We start from the raw sequence: 15,757 nt of genomic DNA, 5'->3' as shown, positions 1-15,757 counted from the left end.
GGTTTAGGTTGGATATTTGGAAAAACTTTTTCACTAGGAGGGTGGTGAAGCACTGGAATGGGTTAGCTAGGGAGGTGATGGAATCTCCTTCCTTAGAGGTTTTCAAGGTCAGGCTTGACAAAGCCCTGGCTGGGATGATTTAGTTGGGGATTGGTCGTGCTTTGAGCAGGGGGTTGGACTAGATGACCTCCTGAGGTCCCTTCCAACCCTGATAGTCTATGAGTCTATGCTAAACATAGAAGTGTATCCAGTGAGAGCAGCAAGACAGACTAGCCGCCCTGAGTACATACCCAGGGTTTCAGATGAGATTGTACTTGGGGTAGCTAGCCCATCCTGCCACTCACGTCGCCATGGCTACACTGATATTTTTAGTACACTAGCTCGATCAGAGTTAGAGCAGGTATGTCTACCCGAGCTAGAAATTACACCTTCAGCTCCAGTGCAAACAGAGCTAAAGACCCTGCCTGTAATAGAATTGCCTCACAGCAGCAGGCTATAAATCTACAGCATGTGGCTCTGGAATCTGTTATTGAGTTAGAACCTGGGCGCTCCAATTCTAAGTCAGACCTGCTCTATTTAGAAGAGAGTAATAATACAACTAAACAAGTTACATTACAGGACTGTATTAAGAACTGGTTAGGGTGGAGCCCCAAAAACAGATAAATACGCAACATGTGGCCTTTTATTGTCTATTGAAGAAAAAACATCCTTCCTTAGTAAACCCATTGTTTTGATTGTGGTTTACATGTAAAAGAGAAGGTATGGAAGTTGCAATGAAACACTTACCCTGGCTCGGGCATCGACCAGGGCACCGTTTCTCAAGAGGCAGCGGACCACTTCCACCTGCCCAGCACGTGCCGCCATGTGTAGGGCAGTCTCCCCACGCTGCAGAAAAGCAGAGATTTTAGAGTCCCAAGTCATGAGAAATAAGCCATTTCCAGTTCGTGTAAATGCCTATGACGTCAGTAGAGTGAAGATCACTTAGACTAGCTGAGGCTCTGACTATAATAACAAATTCAGAAGAGTGTGTATATACATGTCTTTTTTTGGGGGTGGCGGAGGGACTGGAGACTGTATTTCACTTGGCACCCCAGTGACCACAGACAACGGTAACCGCATCATTGAGGGTCAGAGTGAAATCCTAGCCCCATTGTCGTCAATGGGAGTTTTGCCATTGACTTGAATGGAATCAAGAGTTGACACTTAGAGTCTTACAACATGTTAAATAAATCTCAACCCACCAGTGCTGCCTGGGAATATTCACCAAACAATTATTTTATATGGCATTCCACATGAAATTCCCTCCTGATCATAGGTATTCCCTGGTTTTCTACATAATGGTGCTTTAGCTTGAACTTCAAAATAGCCAGGGGATAAGAACATACTGAGCCTAGGATTCTCAAGGGATTGCTGAGCACCTGAGCTTCAAAATGGAAGGGGACATTTTTCCAGATGGTCTCTTCCTATGCATTGTGTGGAGCTGACAGCTTTAGAGGGCATTGTAAAGGCAATATATCAATCCCTGGATATTGTTCTAAAAACTGTGGTCCCTGGCACTGGGTGTGCAATGAATGCTAGCTAGTCCCTCTCAATCCTTTTATAGCCCACACAATTTGAGATGGATACATGAATTTCAGGAAGTCCAAGTGTTTTAGAGTATAAAGAGCTGGGTAAGAAAGTGAATATGAAAAGCTCTGGATGTTACTTTTCTTTCCCTGTGTTTGCAAAGCAACATTAGAAATTAATAAATAATCCCTGCTGTTGGAGATGTTGGCTTAATCTTGCACTGTACCATCTTCTTTATGGACAGTACTGTAAAATATACCAAGAGAGTCTCTATGTGGCTAGTCTGGGACATACCAGGTATTGGCATAGTGCAGCAATAGACAGACCTATTTTGTCTTCTCTGTTATGACAGCACAGCAGGATAAATCGCGGTCTAACATTTTTCGTCCTACATACACATGAACTCTTGCTGATGACAGAGTATCATTTGATTTGCCACCTACTTGTATAATCTTGTATAAAGAGAAGAGCCTCATCTTTTTACCATGGATGGACCATACCTACCAGCTGAAGGCTCTTATTGTTGACACTCTGTCAGATTAAACTGTAATTACTATACCACTGGCTTTCTCTCCTCTCACCTAGGAGCTGAGTCTATGTATCAAGCCCAGAAAAGGACCAATTTTTGTTGTTGTTTACTGAGATAGTTAAAAAGTAACCCAAATCCACTCACAGTGATGATCGTATATGGTAATTAAACCCTCCTTATTGGGAGTTAATTTATTTATATAAACCCATCAGTTTATATAAATTTTGAAATCTACATAAGGTCAACAGTTATGTTTAGTAAAGAGATAATGGGCAAATTCTTGCAGTCCTAATGGATTTGATTGCAGGATTTGATCATATAAAAATCTTATCATCATTTGAAGAATGTACGGTTAAAAAGTTTTAATTCTGTTTGTGAATAAGCCTTTCATTTTGCAAATTATCAGGTTTAGATTTCTATAAAGACCATTCTATACTTGTATTAGTGAAGCAATTTAACTTTTGAAAACAATTAGTGAGATTTGCTAAGTAAAAGCGAAGACACCTGCCAAGCACAAACAATTGTAAAATGTTAAACTTTGTATCCAAATATTTATTAATATCTGTTATCAGTTCAGATCCTTTCTTGACTTAGTTTCTTTTCCAAAATTTCTTGTTAGCTTTTTTACAGTTAATAAAATAGTTATATAAATATTGCTTCCATATAAAAAGTATAAAAGCAGAGACCATTTGTGTCATGAATAATTTGTCTTATTAAACAAATAAAAAAAGAAATATCGTACAGTATGTATACTTAATGGAACCTCCTGGTAGATTTGTTTACCTTTCTAGTAGAGAAAAGGTGGTGAGTCCAGAGTACATGGATTACTAACTAATTTAGCTCAGAACCTCTATTTAGCATTTTAAAATATTATTTACTGGTAAAATTCTGCTTTAAAAAGCAGACACTTGCAAGTAACTATTGTTTGAGTTTGTAAGAAACACATGTAATATAACCCCAGGAAATGTCCCTGGTCTCATTTATTCTAGAATAGCTGGATGTTTGGTACACAAAACACTCATTTCCATGGCAAATCAGGTCCTGCATTTGGTGTTACCTCTCAAAGGTCGTATTTTAAGGACTTTAAAAATAAAAGTGATGTTCTCTAGAATTGTAAATCCATTACTTCCAAATGGGAAATACATCCGTGGTCTGGTAAAGGAACAGTTTTAGTTTAAAACTTCTAGGTTTTAGTTTCAACTGCTATGTTTACATTTTTAAAAATTCCCTGCCAGTTTATATGGCGCTGCTCTGTTGAAGTCAATGTAGCTGTGCCCATTGACACCAGCAAAATGTTTACCCTTTTGGATTTAACCTGCAGTATTCAAAATGGAAACACAAACTCTTCCCTGCAGCGTGCCCCTGATAAACCTTGGTAAGGGTCATTTTCAGAGGAAACTATTCAGAGTCCCAGAGCTGCTGAGAAACCCACTAAATCTATTGTTACCACAAAAGGGTTAAAGTGCCTGTTATATAGCCAACTTCCGCCTTTTATGGGTGTTTGAGAAATATGTGAGGTTATTTTTCAGAGAAGTTCAGTTAGTAATAAATAACCATGAAAATGTGACCTTTGGCTGGGCTACATGGCAGCTCAGTCCTGTGGTGTATGAGCTGATGCAGTGATTATTCTAATCCAAGCCATACTCACAATGTTAGTGACATCTGGAGAGGCTCCATTCTGCAGCAGGAGGAGGACTATATTCAAGTGGCCCATAAATGCAGCCACATGTATTGGTGTGAGGCCAGACTGTGAAACAAAGCAATAGCAGTTTTACTCCTCTGCACAGGGGCTGACGGGCTTCTTCATTTAAATAAAACATGAATAAGAAGACACGGAGAGAGGAAGAAGAAGAAAAGGGAGAACAGAAGGAAATTTTTTTGTAGTTGAAACACTGTTCTACCTCTGTTATAGCCTGGATTGAAGCCCCATATTTCACCAGGAGTTCCATGACTTTGATGCGGTTTTTCTTGCAGGCAATGTGCAGTGGAGTAAAACCATTCTGTGCAAAAAACAATTCTGTTAGCTAAAAGCATGCAGCTACCGTTCCCACACAGCTCCAGGCTGGCACACTGCAAGCAGTAGTGTTAGAATATCAGATGCCATTGTTCCTCAGTCATAGTAGGGTATGAGACATAGATAAAAAACCCAAGTTATCTTAATGGGCTGCTATTTCCTTAATACACGACAGCGTGCTAGGCTTTCTGCCCATATATCAGAGACAAACATATAACTAACAAAACATAGACTTTCTCCTTTTGACAGTCAAGAACATACTAGAAAGCAAATATAAAACCATCCATTTGGGAACAGCTTACATATATTGTGGAGCCTGCCCCACGTGAAAAAAAAAAACATACATTAAAAAATGATGGTGATAAAAACCAACAGATGCTTTCAAAATTATCTGCAGTAATTTAAAAAATATGGGGCAAGATATTTAACTGTTCACCTTTCTCCTAGATCACATCTGATTTTTCTATTCTTCTTCAAAAAAAGACACTCTGACCTATGTGTCTATATCTATGTATGTCCATATTTATGCAGTATATCTACCGTATATTTTATATGCGGTTTCCTACGTGCATTCACTAAGAGGCAGCTTGGACTAACACTTTCTACTGAGCATAGTCCTTACTACCATTAAGAGATCTATTCACTTCCATGGAACTACTCCTGGTAATAGGATCTAGGACCCCAGGTTTAACAAAGCATTTCTGCATGTGCTTGAGTACATCCCTATTTGACTTAAGCATATCCTTAACTTCAAGCCTGTGTTTAAGCCCCTTTAAAGTCTATGGGGCATAAGCATGTGCCTAACATTAAGCAAATGCTTACGGTCTTTGCTGAGTAGTGATAGATGCTGTATTGGGACCTAGGCTGGACGACAAAGCCTTGAAAAATCAGGACCACAGTGTTTACATTTTTAAGTAGACACTTGCTGAAAAATACAAATACGAATTTTTTTTAATGCAAAGCAAGAACTTGTTAGATAATTATTTTTTTTTCTAATGAAAATGGTCAGAATTGCGAGTGCTCAACTAGAAGTATAGCTGGTTAAACACTGAGAGAGAGAAGGAGAGCAGCTGCTAGAGTGGCATCTTACTCCATGGCTAGTCTCTGTTAAAATAAATGTTACTTATAGGTTGACATTAATATGTTTTACAACACAATAATTAAAACAACTGAGAATATATGTAGGGCTTTATATTTTCAAAGTGTTGCACAAACATTAACTAATTAAGTGCTTCAAGAATATATATTTCAAAATGAATTATTCATAAAGCTTATTCCATCACTTTACTTGCTAGAGATACTGTGTAGAATAGTAAATTAACTAGTCCAGATAGCTTTAAATGTTAGCCTGCAATAGCTAGGCTTAGATATAGCTCAACACAAGCTTTGTCGGTGCTTCTAGCAGGCATTGCTCAGATGTCCTGAAGTTGCCCTCTAGTCTGGTGGTTGACAAATTTGAGTTATAAAATTATGTCTCCCTGTTAAATGTACACCTTGCCTACAACATCCCAATGGTTATTTCTGTCAACATCACCACCCCTGCAAATGGGCATCTCTAACTGTTAGAATTCTATAGTATGTCATTTAACCAGGCTCCGATCAGTTGCTTTTCTGCTGTTCTTCTTAAAGGACGGGGAAGCTTTATAAATGAAATTAATTATGATGACCAATGTTTATTGTGATGAATATTATGGAGGAACAATCGTCACTCCATAGTTAAGGGTGATAGTAGCTTCCCATTGTAAAGCCCAACAATTAAGCCTCCCAACTTCCCCAAAAAGAAATCTATACCCTTCAAATTTCACATACTGTATCAAATTACTGGATACATTTTCCAGGAAGCTGTAGTGTTTCAGAAATTTCCATTGTTAATTTTATTGTATTTAGTTCATTTTACTTCATCTTGTTGACCTTGCTGCAGTGAGGTGCCTTTTAGTGGAGGGATTATTAAAATATAAAGTGTTCTTGACAGGCTCTTTGTAAAGTCTTAAAGACCTTAGAAATTCATAAAGTCAAAGATGAATTTTTTTCTTCCTGTTTAAGGGATAATGGTCAGGTTCTGAGCACAAGGAATTATTTATAATATTTTTATTTATGCTTCAGAAAAATTAAAAAATGGATATGCTATGATTAATGATATTTGATAAATGGAAGTTCAATAAGTGTAAAAGACTAATTTTCTGCCATCTAGCAAAAATGTTGGACAATTTATTTTAAAAAGCCTACCACACCAATCGGCCTTTTACAGTGGTAACAAATACGAACTGCACCACCATGCTGTAAATGGTGAAAGGCCAAATGGAAAATGCATTAAAACACTGGAACGTGTAATAGCGTCAGCTAGCAATGACTGTGATTCCGAGAACGGTTGCATAGCCTCAGGAACTGAACATGCAAACACTTGCTAGTGAACACAGTGCTTACTACCACAAGTAGACCCATTGAAGTGGAAGTCCTACATCCAACAGTAACTGCCATTTACAACAGTAAGCACTACATCCTACTGACATATGACTACTCAAAGAAGTAAGCGCTATGCTCAGTAGTATTTGCAGGATGGGGTCTTCAGTCAGTTTTATTACACAGTGACACACATCTACCATCTGCAGCAGTGTTGCATTAGAGGGGTGAGGCAAGTTTACCAGCGCTCGAGCGTTGGGATTTGCTCTCTTGTCCAGCAGAAGCTTGGTGACACGATAATGGCCACAGTGTGCAGCAACATGTAGGGCAGTCAGGTAATCCAGTGTGACATCATCAACGGGAGCTTTGTGCTGCAGTAGATGTTTGACACATTCCACGTGGTCACCTTGAGCAGCCATGTGAAGCGGAGAGAGTCCATTCTGTGCCAGCAGAAAATAAAAGTGTATCAAACTTCCAGTAAAAATAACTCATGATTATATAGTGCCATTTATTCAGAAGAATCCCAATGTGCTTTACAAAACGTATAGGACTAACTTCATCAAGCACTGAAAAGCAGCCACCTATGGGACACAACACTAACAGTTCACAGCAACATCACAGATTGTAAAAGGGAGTGAAAAAGAATGCCATAAACTCATGGCAAACCCGTGGAAAATGTAGGCAGGCAGAATACAGTTATCCAAATATGGAATTTAGCTATAGTGCGTTGTCTTGAGAAAAGTCTCATGGTATCTTTAACATCAGGACTGTGCTTTCCTAGGCTATGGCAAACCTATGCTAGGCAATGTATTCATTCAGAGGGAAAAGCATCTACTTAATCACCAACACACATACTGTAGAACATGTTATTTTTCCTCAAGGTCCCCAACAACAAATACTGACTAAACCAAACTCTTTTTAGTTTATGAGACCTGATACTCTCACAGCCCAACGTGGCAAGATGTCATGGACCCTGTGTTACAACTGTCAACAAGGAGTTATACAATACAGTTGTAATCATATTTAGGTTCTTGGTTAAAAGAAATACATAAAGTACACTATTATACATTAATAGTATGGAACTCAACTACAAACCTTCTATAGGCCTTTTAGGAATTAAACACAAATAATTTATGCTTTCCCGCATAGTTTACAGAAAAAAGGCTTGTTGAGTATTATTAATAAACTCTGCCCTAACATTGTAAATGGTACTGTACACACAAGTTACAGTACACACAAAAGACATGTGGGCTGATTTTCAGAGGTGCTGACCACCCACAGTTCCCAGTAAAGTCAATACAGCTGAGTGTACCTCGTACCTCTGAAAATAAGGGCAAGGGTACTTAAGAAAGAGTTTACAAATGTAGGGCTGATCCTGAAAACATTTACTAGCAAGTGTAGTGCTCACAACCAGGAAAAATCCTGCTGCATTTCCTAGTGTTTACTTAATCAGGCTCTAGTATCTGAATATGGTAACACTTTGATGTGCTTAGTTTTTAGGAAATTATTATCAAGTGGCTTGGATGAAAGCTCCAGCCTGATCAGCTGCTGGGGATTTTGACCCATCTCTTGACAAATGTATACAGTGGGGTCTCGGTGGAGCTTCGCCAGGCAGGCTGCTGTACCACTCTCAGCATTATATATGTCATTTTAAAATAAGAGAAAATGTTATAAAATACTGACGTTCCTGGGAAGGAACTGAAGCAATGTGACTTATTTCTATTTTTCATTCTGTCTCCACTCTGGAACAGCTCCACTGGGGCTGGGGGACTAGAAGGGAAGCTGTCTAACACAGATTTCAATTTACAGGTGAGGTATGATTTTGGCAGTGGGGAAGAAGAGTGTCTCTCAGTTCAGATGGTTGAAAGTTACTTTTAATTAAAATATAATTAAAAGGCTACAAAATATCTTCTTGAATTGGTTGCTTCTTTGCCCTTTACTTTTCCTGAAGAGAGTCCCAAAAGGGAGGAAGGAATTGTTTATTGATGATAGGAGAATGGAGCCCTCTGATTATCACCAAAATATTTAACATGTAGGATCCATTCGCTGTGCAGATCTTCCCTGCCACACCTGTGGCTATGCTTCAGACCAATTGCCCAAGTGATCTCTGGAAGACCCTGAACCAGCTCCTGCCATAATGGAGGGCTCTGACTCAGTGGAACATATATGTTCAAAATTTGGGAATCCAGCAATCGAAGTGTGGACTTCTTTTGTACCACAGACATTGGCTCCATTGGGGGCCCCCTGCTCCTCAGTGCAAGAGAGATTTTGGGAGAGGGGCAGTGGAGTCACAAAGATGTTTATTATTTAATATTTATTTATATTTACTATTTTATTAGCACTGCATGTATCTTCCAGCCATTCTTTCCAGCAGACGAAGAGCACACCAGCCAAAGGAACCAGTGCAGCCATAAGGATTCCTTTGCACACCCCCTCCCAGCTTCTATACAGACACCCTTTGTATAACCTGCCCACACAGGATGCTCACAGGGATCCAAAGTTACACAGTGCAAATATGTCCATGGCACAGCCCACAGACCGAGAGCAGTGAAGGAAGGAAGCTATTTTTAATGTAAAATAGCCAAGACTCGTATTGATTTAAAATAGATCACAAGACTGATATCTTCAAACTTAGGTGTCTACAATTAGTCTCCTAAATCCACGTGTAGGCACCTAAAAAAAAGTGACCTGCTTTTCAAAGGTGCTGATTAGAGCTGGTCAAAATTTTTCGAACAGTAACTGTTAGTATTAGTTACTAGTTAACTGAACTTTAACTAAGGAACATTAATAGTAATTAATTTTAATACATTAATTTTAGACTTAACTCTTTGGTGCTCTGTTTAGCTCTGTCAGCAAAGTGCTTAGCATATTTAGGATGCAATATGTTATGACCATATCAATCTCTTAAGAACACAAAGGCAAAGTGACATTCTCCATTTCTATTCAGATACTGGATAGGCCGGAGCGCCACATCATTTAATAAGTATGCTTGTCCAGCACCTGTTTCCATCTGCCTTTGATGCAGTATGTAGGATGAGAAATATATCCTCTGATTGGCAGAGAGAATTTTACTGAAGGGAAGAGGGAATACCCAAAATAAAGAAAGATTTTATATTAAATGGCTTTACCTTAATTACACAAATTTAAAAAACAATCTGGTGGTTGTATAGTTATGCATTAATGGGAATACTCCGGAATTGTTTAGTCTACTAAAGGAAGTGAAAAAAGCTTCATGAGATATAACAAGAGTAGATAAAAGATCAGAAAATATAAAGGGAATGATCTTACCCTGACTGAAGGAATGGGATACATGACCCATCTTTCCCATCTCTAACTTCTATGATTCCATGAAACCACAATAGTAAATTCCTGTGGTATGGGATGAGAACAGATCACTTGTCCTGAAAAAGTACTGTCTATATCACACATGTAACCTGTCTCCTAAGAGAAAATGGAATGCTTTTGTTCATGTATGCCAATTCTCCTTATGTGGTAGGTTCAGTCCCTACTTTCAAGAGAAAAACCTTACTTTTGGATCACTCTATCCAAAATATTTATTCAGTCTAAAGCGTTTCCAGGGGGTTACTGACATGTCCCTATATCCCTCCTCACCCTTCCAGCGTACCTAGTAATTGCTTTGAAGCATTGTCATGGATATTAATTTGTTCTGTGAATGAGATACTCACCTTGGTCCTTGCAAGTAGTGGGGCACCCCGTTCCAGGAGGAGCTCTACAACCTGGTCATGGCCACTTCGTGCGGCACAGTGGAGTGGAGTCAGTCCATCCTTTAAGCAAAAGAAAAGTGTTAAGCATATATCCAGACTGTCCATCTTACTGCTTTCTATGGAACAAACATTCAGAAATCTAGCCCACACGTTCCTGATACTGAGTGGGTGCTGAGCACCTGCAAATCTTGCAAACCTCCAGCAAAAGCTGTCCCTTTTATTAATGTCTAGATGAAACTGACTTAGTAGAATGAAGCTTTAACCCCAGCTCACGCTTGCATCAGTGAAGAACATTCTGAGGTTACACTCTGAGAATGGTGGAACGGAAACATATTGTGTGTGCAAAACCATTATCAAAGAAGAGATTGTATGCATGCATCTCCTGCCCTCTCTCACTCCCTGCATGGCTTTGAAATTGTGCTGCCTCTCCCTGAATACTGTGTGATGGCCGAAGGATGCTCAGCTATCCACAGAGCTTCAATTGCTTTTGATACAGGGATGAAATAGGAGATGTCCATGCCAGGAAACGTATTCCAAAAAATTTCTAACAAGCAGGAGGAGAGGAAAGACTTTGAGCGGAAGAGAGAAACTAACAGAGAAAAGACTCTTCTTTCTGAGGCTCAATGACAAGTAAGATCTAATAATCTTTTGCTAAACTTGCACTGACTCTGAAATTCTCTCTCCATTGCAGAAGAACATTCTGTCCCAAAACACTTGCTCAGGCTGCTCAGTCACTGAACAAAGCAGTGTTAGAGAAAGATGTGTCAATGAAATACTTAGAAAGGGAAGTGCATTCTAGATAACGCTGCAACAGTCTGGTCCTTCCCTTAGAGAGAAAGAGATAGCAAATGCAAGAGAGGGGGAAAAAATGATGAAAAAGAATAAAATATCAGTGCTGAATGACAGAAGAAAGGAAAACACATAAGATATACAAAGAATCATAGACTATCAGGGTTGGAAGGGACCTCAGGAGGTCATCTAGTCCAACTCCCTGCTCAAAGCAGGACCAATCCCCAATTAAATCATCCCAGCCAGGGCTTTGTCAAGCCTGACCTTAAAAACTTCTAAGGAAGGAGATTCTACCACCTCCCTAGGTAACGCAGTCCAGTGTTTCACCACCCTCCTCGTAAAAAAATTTTTCCTAATATCCAACCTAAACCTCCCCCACTGCAACTTGAGACCATTACTCCTTGTCCTGTCCTCTTCTACCACTGAGAATAGTCTAGAATCATCCTCTCTGGAACCACATCTCAGGTAGTTGAAAGCAGCTATCAAATCCCCCCTCATTCTTCTCTTCTGCAGACTAAACAATCCCAGTTCCCTCAGCCTCTCCTCATAAGTCATGTGTTCCAGACCCCTAATCATTTTTGTTGCCCTTCGCTGGACTCTCTCCAATTTATCCACATCCTTCTTGTAGTGTGGGGCCCAAAACTGGACACAGTACTCCAGATGAGGCCTCACCAATGTCGAATAGAGGGGGACGATCACGTCCCTCGCTCTGCTCGCTATGCCCCTACTTATACATCCCAAAATGCCATTGGCCTTCTTGGCAACAAGGGCACACTGCTGACTCATATCCAGCTTCTCATCCACTGTCACCCCTAGGTCCTTTTCCGCAGAACTGCTGCCTAGCCATTCGGGCCCTAGTCTGTAGCGGTGCATTGGGTTCTTCCGTCCTAAGTGCAGGACCCTGCACTTATCCTTACTGAACCTCATCAGATTTCTTTTGGCCCAATCCTCCAATTTGTCTAGGTCCCTCTCTATCATAATCCCTGCCCTCCAGCGTATCTACCACTCCTCCTAGTTTAGTATCATCCGCAAATTTGCTGAGAGTGCAATCCACACCATCCTCCAGATCATTTATGAAGATATTGAACAAAACTGTCCCCAGGACCGGCCCCACTTGACACCGGCTGCCAGCTAGACGTGGAGCCATTGATCAGTACCCGTTGAGCCCGACAATCTAGCCATCTTTCTACCCACCTTATAGTGCATTCATCCAGCCCATACTTCTTTAACTTGCTGACAAGAATACTGTGGGAGACCGTGTCAAAAGCTTTGCTAAAGTCAAGAAACAATACATCCACTGCTTTCCCTTCATCCACAGAACCAGTAATCTCATCATAGAAGGCGATTACATTAGTCAGGCATGACCTTCCCTTGGTGAATCCATGCTGACTGTTCCTGATCACTTTCCTCCCATGTAAGTGCTTCAGGATTGATTCCTTGAGGACCTGCTCCATGATTTTTCTGGGGACTGAGGTGAGGCTGACTGGCCTGTAGTTCCCAGGATCCTCCTTCTTTCCTTTTTTAAAGATTGGCACTACATTAGCCTTTTTCCAGTCATCTGGGACTTCCCCCATTCGCCACGAGTTTTCAAAGATAATGGCCAATGGCTCTGCAATCACAGCCGCCAATTCCTTTAGCACTCTCGGATGCAATGTGTCCGGCCCCATGGACTTGTGCACGTCCAGCTTTTCTAAATAGTCCCTAACCACCTCTTTCTCCACAGAGGGCTGGCCATCTACTCCCCATGCTGTGATGCCCAGTGCAGCAGTCTGGGAGCTGACCTTATTCGTGAAGACAGAGGCAAAAAAAGCATTGAGTACATTAGTTTTTTCCACATCCTCTGTCACTAGGTTGCCTCCCTCATTCAGTAAGGGGCCCACACTTTCCTTGTAAACCCAAATATAGAGAATTTTAACCTTAACAGACCACAATGCTGTATTACCATACATGTACTCAGAAGAGCACTGAATGCCTGCTCAATATAGATGTGTAATTGAGATTGAGATGTTATCTTTGACTTTAAAGTAACAGAAAACGCCATTGTGACACCAATTGACTTGTTCGATATATTCACTTCTGAGGGAATTCTGCACCAAAAAATTAAAAATTCTGCACACAATATTTTAAATTCCGCAAAATTCTGCAAATACTATTTGTCAAATAAATGTGCCTCCAGCATGGCAGGCCATTGGCTGCACTGAGGTGGGAGATCACCCTGAAGCCCACACCTCCCCCAATATAGAAACTCAGCAGTGAGGTTGCACCCAACCCTGACACGGTGTAAGGGCTGGGCCTGCCCCAGAAACACCCGGGGCCCTGCCCCTCTTTGCCAGGTGCACCAGGTTTGGGTGGGCAGGCAGCCCAGCAGGATCCAAGTATAGAGGGGCTTAGTGTGGGGGATCAAGGTGTGGGGTGAGAGGTTTCTGTGTGGGAGGCTCAGTGGGAGATCTGGATGCACACGGGCTTTTTGCGGGGTTCGGGTGCAGGGGCAATGGGACTCTCCAGGGAATCCAGGTGAAGGTGGTTGGGACTCAGCAGAGGGGGTCGAGGTGTGAGGAGATGAGACTCAGCGGGAGGGGTTGGATGTGGGGGGCTCAGTTATGGGGTCCACATGCTGCAGGAGTGGGGCTTGATAGGGTGGGGTTCCAGGTGCAGTTGGTTGGGGCTCAGTGCGGTGGGGGCTTGGGTGTGGGGAACTCATCAGGGGGGTCTAGGTGTAGGGCTTGTCAGTGTGAGGGTTCAATGGGCCTGCTTAATGGGAGAGCCCCAGCTGCTGCTGAGGGGACACCGCATGCCGGACTCCCACTTCCCCTCGCACCTTTTCTTCCACATTCCATCCCCCACCCCTCCCCTCACTCCCATATTCCTCTCCCACCCCCTTCCTTCCCCACTGCCTCTTCCCCCCACTCTCCCTTCCCTCATTTCCCACGCCCCCTCTTACCCAGCCCCACTGCAGGCACTCACTGTTGCACAGAAAACAGGAAAGCTCCCATTACACTAAAGGGAAGCCCAACTGGCACTAGGACCCAGGAGGCAGTGTTCAACTGCAGAGTCAGTAGAGCTGAGCCTCCTTCAGCTGGGCAGCTCTGTGCTTGCAGAAATGGGGGGGGGGCGCGCTGTGGTACATAACCCTGTGTGTCTCACCTCTGTTGGGGGCAATCCCCCTAAAAACTGCAGCCAATGTCAGCCCCCCCACCCGTACCCCCACATAGCTTCCTTTTGCTTCCCTGCCATTTTCTGCAGGGAAACATAGGAATTCTGTGGGGGGAGGGTGTTTTCTGCAAGCGTGCAGTCCCGCAGAATTCCCCCAGGAATAAATATATGGTAAACCACTGCACCTTATTATTCCAGTTATAACCTGATGGGGGCAGTGGTGGATTCTGGAATATACTTTAAAATTATTTTGTTTCTCCCAGCCCTCAATTTTAAATATCACAAAATACAGAACAGTTCAGCTGGAGTCAGGAGCTGAAATATGCATGGTAGAATTCTTGCTCTAGTATTCAGCTGCTAGCTTCCAGAGATTTTTCCAGATCCCATGAAATGCTAAGTGTACCTCAACTCCCACCAATTAAGGTACTGATCCTGCACCATTAAAGTCAATGGAAGCTTTGCCATTAATTTCAAAAGGTGCAGGATCAATTCTTTAAATGGATTTTGTGGGTGCTCAGCATCTCACAAAATTGTATCCTTACAAATTTCAGAGTAACAGCCGTGTTAGTCTGTATTCGCAAAAAGAAAAGGAGTACTTGTGGCACCTTAGAGACTAACCAATTTATTTGAGCATAAGCTTTCGTGAGCTACAGCTCACTTCATCGGATGCATTCTGTGGAAAATACAGAAGATATTTTTATACACACAGACCATGAAAAAAAATGGGTGTTTATCACTACAAAAGGTTTTCTCTCCCCGTACCCCACTCTCCTGTTGGTAATAGCTTATCTAAAGTGATCACTCTCCTTACAACGTGTATGATAATCAAGGTGGGCCATTTCCAGCACAAATCCAGGGTTTAACAAGAACGTCTGAGGAACAGTGGGGGGTGGGGGGGAAGAAATAAACAAGGGGAAATAGGTTACTTTTTATAATGAATCAACCATTCCCAGTCTCTATTCAAGCCTAAGTTAATTGTATCCAATTTGCAAATTAATTCCAATTCAGCAGTCTCGCGTTGGAGTCTGTTTTGAAAGTTTTTTTGTTGAAGGATAGTCACTTTGAGATATCACTCTGAGATCAGAAATCGAGTGACCAGAGAGATTGAAGCGTTCTCCGACTGGTTTATGAATGTTATAATTCTTGACATCTGATTTGTGTCCATTTATTCTTTTACGTAGAGACTGTCCAGTTTGCCCAATGTACATGGCAGAGGGGCATTGCTGGCACATGATGGCATATATCACATTGGTAGATGTGCAGGTGAATGAGCCTCTGACAGTGTGGCTGATGTTATTAGGCCCTGTGATGGTGTCCCCTGAATAGATATGTGGGCACAGTTGGCAACGGGCTTTGTTGCAAGGATAGGTTCCTGGGTTAGTGGTTCTGTTGTGTGGTATGTGGTTGCTGGTGAGTATTCGCTTCAGGTTGGGGGGCTGTCTGTAGGCAAGGACTGGCCTGTCTCCCAAGATTTGTGAGAGTGTTGGGTCGTCCTTCAGGATACAACCTACAGCCTATCCTGAAGGACGACCCTATACTGGATTTGTGCTCGAAATGGCCCACCTTGATTATCATACACAT

General features: G+C 41.8%; 1 protein-coding gene across 28 annotated transcripts in view; it reads right to left on the bottom strand.

The window, feature by feature from the left end:
* The window catches only part of ANK2 (ankyrin 2), a 572,992-nt gene that overhangs the window by 128,299 nt on the left and 428,936 nt on the right, over positions 1 to 15,757 (bottom strand). For all 28 annotated transcript variants that reach the window (XR_012158530.1, XM_073340925.1, XM_073340929.1 and 25 more), the window contains 5 exons: positions 10,196 to 10,294; positions 6,752 to 6,949; positions 3,997 to 4,095; positions 3,744 to 3,842; positions 787 to 885 (listed from right to left, as the gene is read on the bottom strand). Coding sequence is in view for 27 of the 28 variants with exons in the window: in XM_073340925.1 (XP_073197026.1) it covers positions 787 to 885; positions 3,744 to 3,842; positions 3,997 to 4,095; positions 6,752 to 6,949; positions 10,196 to 10,294 (594 nt within the window). In the remaining variant the exon portion in view is untranslated. The remainder of the gene's footprint in view (positions 1 to 786; positions 886 to 3,743; positions 3,843 to 3,996; positions 4,096 to 6,751; positions 6,950 to 10,195; positions 10,295 to 15,757) is intronic.

The sequence above is a fragment of the Lepidochelys kempii genome, chromosome 4, assembly GCF_965140265.1.
Source record: "Lepidochelys kempii isolate rLepKem1 chromosome 4, rLepKem1.hap2, whole genome shotgun sequence".
NCBI classification, from domain to species: Eukaryota; Metazoa; Chordata; order Testudines; family Cheloniidae; genus Lepidochelys; species Lepidochelys kempii.
The sequence above is the reverse complement of the archived record's forward strand: the minus strand, read 5'-3'. Positions and strand labels throughout refer to the sequence as shown.